Below are 9,008 nucleotides of genomic sequence, written 5' to 3'. Positions count from 1 at the left end.
AAGTTATCTATATACATGGTTTGCATGGTTTTACTGCTTGTGTTGGCTAATCGATACAAGGCATCCGCCTCAGAGCTCTCGGACCTCAAAATCTGTCTGATGATGTAAGAAACAAAGCCGCGTAGGATCTCTCTAAATTTGGCCAAGTAAGCAGCCATAGTGGGGTCACGGGCTTCATATTCACCGGTGACTTGGTTGACTACAAGCTGTGAGTCGCTGCATACAATGATGTGCTTTTGCCATTATTTCCCTTGTTAGGTTTAACCCGGTGACCAATGCTTCGTACTCTGCTTCATTGTTTGATGTCGTGAATCCGAACCAGAGTGTGTATTCTAGCTTCACCTAGCTTGGGCCATACAAAATCAGTGCTGCACTGCTTCCTTGCTGGTTGGATGAGCCGTCAATGTGGAGAATCTAGGGCTCCTCATCCCAGGTCGAACCTACTCTGACAGGGACCGGTGCCGCACTGGTTGAAACTTTTGTCATGTGTTCGACCTCGGCCAACTCGGGAGTTGCGGTACTGAATGTGCATTCTGCCACAAAATCGACCAAGGCTTTTTGATTGTCGTTCGAGGTTCATACCAGATATCGTACTCGCTTAATTCGATAAACCACTTCGTCAGTTTGCTAGATACCTAGGGTTTGAGCATAATCTGTCTCAAAGGCTTGTTGGTGAGGACGATGGTAGTGCGGTCTAGGAAGTATGGGTGAAGCTTCCGAGATGCTATGATTAGCGCATACGCTAATTTCTGAATCTCCGGGTACCTAGTTTCTGCGTCCTACAAAACTTTACTAACAAAGTAGATGGGTCGTTGGACACGATCTACTTCTTTCATTAGTACCTAGCTGACCACCTCGTCACTCGCGGAGAGGTACAACTTTAATACATCCCCTTCCTCGGGTCGAATCAGAACTGGGGTGGTACCTAGGTATCTTTTCAGGTCGTCTAACATTCTACAGTCCATTCAAAGTCCTTACTCTTTATCATGGCTTTGAAAAAGGGTAGGCAGCGATCTGCCGACTTGGACATAAAGTATCTATTCGACTAGTCATCCTCTGAACCTCTTTTATTTTGTGGGGTGGTCTCATATCTAGGATGGCCTTTATTTTTTCTAGATTGGCTTCTATGCCACACCGGTTGACTATATATCCTAGGAATTTACCCGAGATAACTCCAAAGAAACACTTGTTTGGATTTAATCTCATGTTGTATTTTCATAACATTTCAAAAACACTTTGTAATTATTCAACAAAAATTTGGAAAATTGGGTCTTCATGACCATGTCATCAACACAACATTCAATTTTATTGCAAATTAATGGCTCAATTTATGAGTTAGAATTTTGGAGTCTATTCCGGGCATTTCTGCCATAGACCAATCAAAAAATCTAAGTTTTTTAGTAAGAAACTTAGTAGCTGGGAGCAGAGCGGCTCGTTGATCGAAGCATCGATCTGGAGAGTCTTTGTTGGGTTATCGGTTGAGACTGAGATGTGGACTGTCTCCTCTGTTGGGGTAGCTCGATCGTCGGCATATTCCGCTGGTCACTCGAGCTCGACATCAGCCACTAGCTTTGCTTTCCCCTTGAGAGCAGCTACGTAGCACTTGCGTGATTCGAACTGGTCACCCCGCACAAATCCTACTCCATAGTCCATTGGGAACTTCATCGCTAGATAGTAGGTGGATACTATTTGATGAACTTACAATTTATCTATAATTTTTGAGGACTTTAGCATGGATTTTTATGCCGGTTTTATTAATTTTTGCCTTAATTTAGCTTAATGCTAAGAATAGGTTCAGGGATAATCAATCCAAGAGAAGGAAGGAAAAAGGCAAGAAAAGAAGGTTCAAAAAGACCAATTTCAGTCCAGCCCGGTCGTGGAAGCAAGAGAGAGCACTTCGGCCCAAAAAGAGCAAGTGAATTCCTTGAGAAAACCCCAGAAAATAAAGCCTAGCTATGAGGAGAATTCGGCCCAGCAAGGAAGGCCCATTTTTAGCCCAAATAACAGCCTAGAGTGTAGCCCACATGAGCTCAAAAGCAAGCTAAGTTGTAGCCCAAATAGCAGCCCAAAGGGAGCTAGGGGCGGCAACTTCTAGGAGTTTCTTGAAGAGAAGGAGGGAGCACTCTAGAAGGTTCATGAGGGGTGTAATACACCCCATTCTAGAGGCTTCAAGAAGGGGCAAGAGCCCCCTTGAAAAACTATATAAGGAGGCCTCTAGGAGGGGAGAAAGTGGTTCAATTGCTTGAGAGAAAGGCTCTCCCACTCTTAGAGGTTCGGCCACCTTGAGAGAAGAGAAGAGAAGAAGGCTAGGCGCAAGGAAGAAGAAGAAGAAGGGCTGAAGGAAGTTCAAGACAAGCAAGCTAGAAGAAGAAGGTGAGTTCGAATTGAGGGATTGTGATTCAAAGATTTTTTGTAATAAATCATTTGTAGTTTCATTCTCTTTTGATTTGAATTCAGTTTCTTAGTTATATGTTCTTTCTTCTTTCTCCTTGTTTCCATTCTTCCTTGATGTATTTCAGCTTGTAAAATTTCAGTTCAGCAATCTAATTCTTTTTTATTCATTCAAATGGTCATGCATTGTACTTGATGTTTCTTGAATAAGGGTGTGATTGCAGATCAATTCGGCCAACTAACCTTCAAAACTCAGATCTGAATTCTCAGATCTGAGATTGCAAGATCTGAATTGCTTGAAAGAGAATTCAGATCTGCAAATTTCAGATTGGGCGAATTAATCTACAGCTTGGAATTCCTAGAGTGCTTGAGAGAGAATCTAAGAATTCAGATCTACTATTCAAGAACTGAATTGAGTGCAAGGTTAGAGATAACTTGCACAATTCAGTTGGTGATCAATTCAGATTTGAATTGATGCCTTAGAAGTGTTTGAAGAAATGCATGCATGGGGATTAGATTCTTGCTAGAGATAGAAGAACCGTCACTCATGCATAGGATGAACATGCGCTTGAGAGAGGCTGTTCATGACCTTGGGGTTTCACCAAACCAAGGCTCAATCATGATTCATTCGAATGATCCAAATTGATAGATTGCTGAATTCTGAGATTGACATTTACTGCTTACTCTTCTAACCTGAATTGAAGGCAATTGGACCAATGATTTAGATAGATTTTAATTTAGGATTTCTTAGCTTTCATTAGAGTTTTGATTTATTTGTTGATCAGATAAGAAATGTTCAATTTAGTATTGGTAATTGTTTCCTAAATCCTCGTGGGAACGATACTTCACTCACTACTTTATTACTTCAACGGCTAGTGCACTTGCTAGTGTCACAATGAGCCACACATCAAGTTTTTGGCACCGTTGCCGGGGATTTAGAGAAACAATATTAGGAAACATTGAGCATTCTTAATCTGATCTCATTCAGCATTGCATTCATAGTTGGGTTAATTTGCTAACTTTTTCATTTCAGCTTGGACTGCAACTGCTGTACTACTGTAGTTATGTTTCTTCTTTCTTAAGTAGATTACTTTCTTTTTTTTGGTTTCAATTTCATTTTAATAAAGGCATATTTGATTTCTATTCAATCTTGATGTTGTTCCCTTTAAAAAAAAAAAAAAAAAAAATTTCACATAAACATGAGTGTTGCAGATCTGAGTTGCATTCGGCACTCAGATCAGTAGATTTCAGATCTGCAGCACTCAGCCGAAAAGAATTATTTGTGTTTCAGAATTTTATTTCCTTTTCCGTTACAAAAAAAAAATATATATATATATATATATATATATATATATATATATATAAAATGAAAAAAAAAAGGAGATCTTTTGAACAACCAGAGGAGCAAATGAGAATTCGGATCAGAATTCAGATCTGAGTTCAGATCTGAATTCTGCTACAGCAGATTTGCAACAGTTCAGATCTGAGTTCCTCTGAACTCAGACCTGAACTGATGCAATTTTGTGGGGAATTGGGTGTCATAACCACCCCAATTTACCCTAGGACACTTCTGCTACTCCTCAAAGGCAATTTGGTAGAAATAACTGAAGGTAAGGCAATTGAGATTTCAGATCCGAACTCAGACTTGAGTTCAGACCTGAACTCTGCTATAGCAGAACTGCAATACTCAGAAAAAAAAAATATCTGTTCTCAGCCCTTTATTATTCTTTTCTTTCATTGCAAAAAGAAAAAAAAATATATTTAGATAGTGAAAAAAAAAAAAGAAAGAGAAAGAACCATGGAAACCAAGGATTCGGATCAGAACTCAGATTTGAGTTCAGATCTGAGTTCTGCTGTAGCAGATCTGCAACAGTTCAGATCTGAGTTCTCTTGAACTCAGACCTGAACTGATGTAAATTCAAAGGGTAATTGGGGGTTATCTTCACCCCAATACACCCTACAAAAAATCTGCTATCTCCCAAAAATAATTGGATAGTCATGGTTAAAAAAAAAAAAAAAAAAAAAAAAAAAATTCGAATCTGCAATCACCTAGATCTGAACTGGGGTTGTGAATAGAGCAGGATACAGGGCATACTTTGCTGTATTAAATAACTTGTACTTCGATCTATCTGAGCTGATTTGGTTGAAGAAAAGTATATTTAATCTGAGAATTTTTTATGCCTCAAGAGATTTCATAAAAAGTGGCACTTCCACACCATTTTTTCTATTAGAGTTCAGACTTATAGCAGGGCTACTATAGCAGACCTGCTACAGCAAGACTGAACCAGGGCAGGTTTTGAACAGGTTTGTATTACAATTAACATTACTAAATTGGCATTGTGAATTGTCCTGGGCTGATGTTTGAAATTTTTTTTTTCAAGATAGATAGCTCTGATTTCAGCTGTGCATGAATAGAAAGTCTAGCAGATCTGAATGGGTGTGTGCAGCCATGTGTACTACATTCCAATAAGTGTATACTCCATCAAGGGCTACATTGATGGAGCCATGTTTCTTCTCTTGATACTTGATTGTTCCATCCTTAGTTTCAGTTTTAATGTAGCTTATGCAAATCAAATTTCTCTTCTTCTTTTGGTTCTAAAAAAATATATATATATATAAATAAATAAATAAATAAATCTCAAAATGAGTTCAGATCTGAATTGCATTCATCAATCAGACCTGCACTCATCCAAAAAGATTTTGGTTGCATTGCTGTATTTTGTTTTAGTTTTCTTCCTTTAAAAAAAAAAAAAAGAAAAGAAAAGAAAAATAGAAAAAGAAAAGAAAAAGAAAATAAGATCCCAGCAGCCACACCATGGTGAATACAGGTCTGATTTCAGATTTTTTTTTTTACTAACTGATTGATTTTGGTTTTGTGCAGATCTGTATACAGCATGTTTCATTGCTGATATCAGTAGGTTATCCTGCTGAATTGCTCAGTTTTAGTATGGCTACTCCATCTGGTGTTTGGTGATGCATAGCTCATCAAAACAGTGGGCTCAGATCTGATATTTAGTAGCCTTCCAATATGGAAATCAGACCTGAGCACAACTGTACTGTTATCAGCAGCTGCTATTATATTTATTGTTGTTCTCAGTGGCTACTGAGATTTCAGCTCTCAGCAGTTTAGATCTGTGTAATTAAATCCCGTCCCTGATTTCAGCAATATAAAGAAGAGGAATTTGTAAACTGTTGTTCTACTCAGAGATTACTGAATTCAGACCTGTTTGTAAATTGCTACTGAATTTTGTATATTGAATAAGATGTTGATATGCTTTTAGTTAGCTGCATTTATTTATTTTAGGATGTAGGTTTGTATATTCCAATACTTCACTTTACATTTTCAGTTGTAATAGGATTAGTTATTTATTTTCTTTTGTGAATATTGGCATTTTTATTGCTTTGACTTTAACAGTTTATGACAAGCAGACCTGAACTGGAAGAGATCCTTTACGACCCAGAGATTGAACGGACTCTCCGTGTCCGTTTGAGAGCTGCTAAGCAAGTCAGACAAGAAGCACAAGAAATGGCTGAACAAAGAACTATGATGGATTATGCCAAGCCTACCCTCACCGGGACTGTCTCCAGCATTATCAGGCCAACTATTGCTGCCAATAACTTCGAAATTAAACCGGCCATAATCCAAATGATACAAAATACGGTTCAGTTTTGTGGTATGGCCCATGAGGATCCGAATGCCCATATTGCTAACTTCTTGGAAATCTGTGACACCTTCAAACACAATGGGGTAAGTGATGATGCCATCCGGCTGAGGTTATTCCCATTTTCTTTGAAGGATAAAGCCAAAGCTTGGTTGAACTCATTACCGGCAGGATCTATAGCCACATGGGATGAAATGGCCAGTCGTTTTCTCTCTAAATATTTTCCCCCTTCTAAAACTGCTAAAATGAGGAATGACATCACTACATTTTTCCAGCAAGAAGGGGAATCTCTCTATGAGTCCTGGGAACGTTACAAAGAGCTACTAAGGAGGGTTCCTCACCATGGCCTTCCGATTTGGCTGCAGGTGCAAACATTTTATAATGGTCTGACCGATTCAAACAAGACCATCTTAGATGCAGCAGCTGGGGGCTCCATAAACAATAAGACTCCCGAGGTTGCCCATGCACTCATCGAGGAGATGGCAGCCAATAACTACCAATGGCATTCAGAAAGGACACCAGTTAGAAAGCAGCATGGCCTTCATAATGTGGATACATACACAGCTCTCTCTGCACAAATAGGAGCACTTAGCAAAAAATTTGATGAGATGCAGATGGCAGCTATGCATGTACAGTATGATAAGTGTGGGGGAGGCCATGATAGCACTGAATTCCAAGTTGGCAGTCAGACTTTTCAGTCCACAGAACAAGTAGACTTTGTTGGCAACTTTACAAGACAGCCAGGAAATCAGTACCATCATGCCCATAACCCCGGATGGAGAGGCCACCTGAATCAACATGCACCTAAGCCTTTCCACCAAAACTTCTATCAGCCGGAACCGAAATCTAACTTGGAGGAGCTGATGACCAAGTTCATAGCTAGTGCGGAAAATAGATTTCAGAAAAACGAAACATCGATAAGGAACTTGGAAACTCAGGTTGGGCAGCTGGCACAGATGATTTCAGAAAGGGCTCCGGGTACCTTACCTAGTAACACCATGGTAAACCCAAGGGAACAAGAGGCTGTTGGGAGAATTCCCAATTCAGATACTTAGTCATAAACTGTCTTACTTGCTTTTTGTTTTTATTTTTCATAGCATTTAAGTTTAGTTAGTTTTTCTTAGAATTTAATTGAATAAAGATACTGATCTCCTCTTCTAGTTTGCAAGTGATTTCTAGCAGAAGAAGTTTTCCACCGACAACATATTGCAGAATTTAAGAATGATCTTCAGGGAAGTCCTCTAAATACCTCCTATTACTTGTTGATGCTCTTGCTAGTTTTATTGTTACTGCCTAACACTACGAACATTGAGGACAATGTTCATCTTAAGTGTGGGGGAGTGAGCCCGAGGCTAGGGTATGGGGGCTGAAACCATGCACCCCAACACACATATGCAGGCAATGACATAACCAAAAAAAGACTGGAACCCCTCAAATTCATTACTATTTATTTGATGATTTTTTTTTAAGAAGGAATTCAATGAGTTGAGGGAGACTGATGTACTTGTTAAGTTTTTATTCTTGTGAATGACCCAATTTGATATATGCATGAGAAAAGGGGAGTTGAATATGCCTTTCAGCATGACTAGCCCTAACTTCCTTCATGTGTATGGAAGCCCTTGATTTCATTGTTAATGGTCAAGAGATCTAGTGCATATCTGAAGTGCTAATTCTTGAGGTTCAATAATTGCAAAGAAGGACAAAAGCCCAAATTGACTCCGCTATTTTGAGTTGAATAGTAAAACTAACAGCTCAGAACATGAGTCCTACCTCAAGTAAGTGACCAGTGTGAGATGGAGCATAAGATGCACTCACACCAAAAAAAAAAAAAAAAAAAAAAAAAAAAAGAAGAAAAGAAAAGAGAGAGAAAAGTGTGAGATGGAGCATAAAATGCACTCACACCGAAAAAAAAAAAAAAAAAAAAAAAAAAAAGAAAAGGGTGAGAAGGAGCATAAGATGCACTCACCCTTAGAAATAAGTAATTGTGGTGACAACCGAGGTTCAAAGGGGCACTCTAAAGTTGAACTCTCATTGAGATTTAGTTACAGATGTGAAACTTAGTGAAAGTTGATTATTAACCTTGACAATTAAGGAGCTGATTTATATATGAATTAGGAGTGAAGGCTAGACTATGATGAAATTCATATTCTCCTTTCCTCGGATCTGATACATATCTTAAATGGTCATTTACAAGAATAAGAGTTGAGCACTTACAAAAGTTCCCCGACTACTCAATGCATTTCTATCTTAAAAAGTTCACCAGGTAAATGGTGAGAATAGAAGGGGGGAATGTTAAGTTTATGGCTGATGTCTTTGCTTGAGGACAAGCAAAAGCTTAAGTGTGGGGGTATTGTGGATACTATTGCATGTAAGACGTGCGTAATGGGTCGACCTACTATGCCTTATAGGGAGAGGGAATCACCACCATCAGAAATGTGTGATCAAACCTCGCGATATTTGGCCACGTGTCGGCCTCTATGAGTACCATGACTCGTCCGAGAGGTCTGACCTCCTCGCCGCTAAATCCTACCAGGGGAGTGTCTATGGTAGGGTCCCATGAAGCAGGTAATTTACGAGTGGGTTGATCCAGCTTGGTTTTGCTTGTGCTACGGGAGCGATCTCTTCTGCCCCCCGAGAATGCTAGGCTGAGGTAAGTTATCTATATACATGGTCTGCATGGTGTTACTGCTTGTGTTGGCTAATCGATACAAGGAATCGGCCTCAGAGTTCTCAGACCTCAGTATCTGTCTGATGAAGTAAGAAACAAAGCCGCGTAGGATCTCTCTAACGTTGGCCAAGTAAGCAGCCATAGTGGGGTCACGGGCTTCATATTCACCGGTGACTTGGTTGACTACAAGCTGTGAGTCGCTGCATATAATGATGTGCTTTGCCTTTATTTCCGTTTTTAGGTTTAACCCAGTGACCAATGCTTCGTACTCTGCTTCATTGTTTGAT

At 39.4% G+C, this 9,008-nt stretch overlaps 1 protein-coding gene and 1 non-coding gene across 2 annotated transcripts; one reads left to right on the top strand and one right to left on the bottom strand.

Annotated features, from left to right (window-relative positions):
- Positions 1–2,256: 2,256 nt before the first annotated feature.
- LOC148852629 (uncharacterized) lies at positions 2,257–8,976 on the top strand. Its single transcript, XM_088945838.1, has 3 exons — positions 2,257–2,373; positions 5,273–6,836; positions 8,963–8,976. Exons 2-3 carry the CDS (start codon positions 5,810–5,812, stop codon positions 8,974–8,976), a joined length of 1,041 nt encoding a protein of 346 aa, XP_088801964.1. The 5' UTR covers positions 2,257–2,373; positions 5,273–5,809.
- LOC148852630 (small nucleolar RNA R71) lies at positions 6,296–6,402 on the bottom strand. The gene has a single exon (XR_016100110.1). It is a non-coding gene; the product is annotated as a small nucleolar RNA R71 (small nucleolar RNA).
- Positions 8,977–9,008: the final 32 nt, after the last annotated feature.

The sequence above is a fragment of the Nelumbo lutea genome, chromosome 5 (genome assembly GCF_056320005.1).
Source record: "Nelumbo lutea isolate HS-2025 chromosome 5, American lotus-T2T, whole genome shotgun sequence".
In the NCBI taxonomy this organism is placed as follows: domain Eukaryota; kingdom Viridiplantae; phylum Streptophyta; class Magnoliopsida; order Proteales; family Nelumbonaceae; genus Nelumbo; species Nelumbo lutea.
This window is presented reverse-complemented; position numbering and strand designations above follow the sequence as displayed.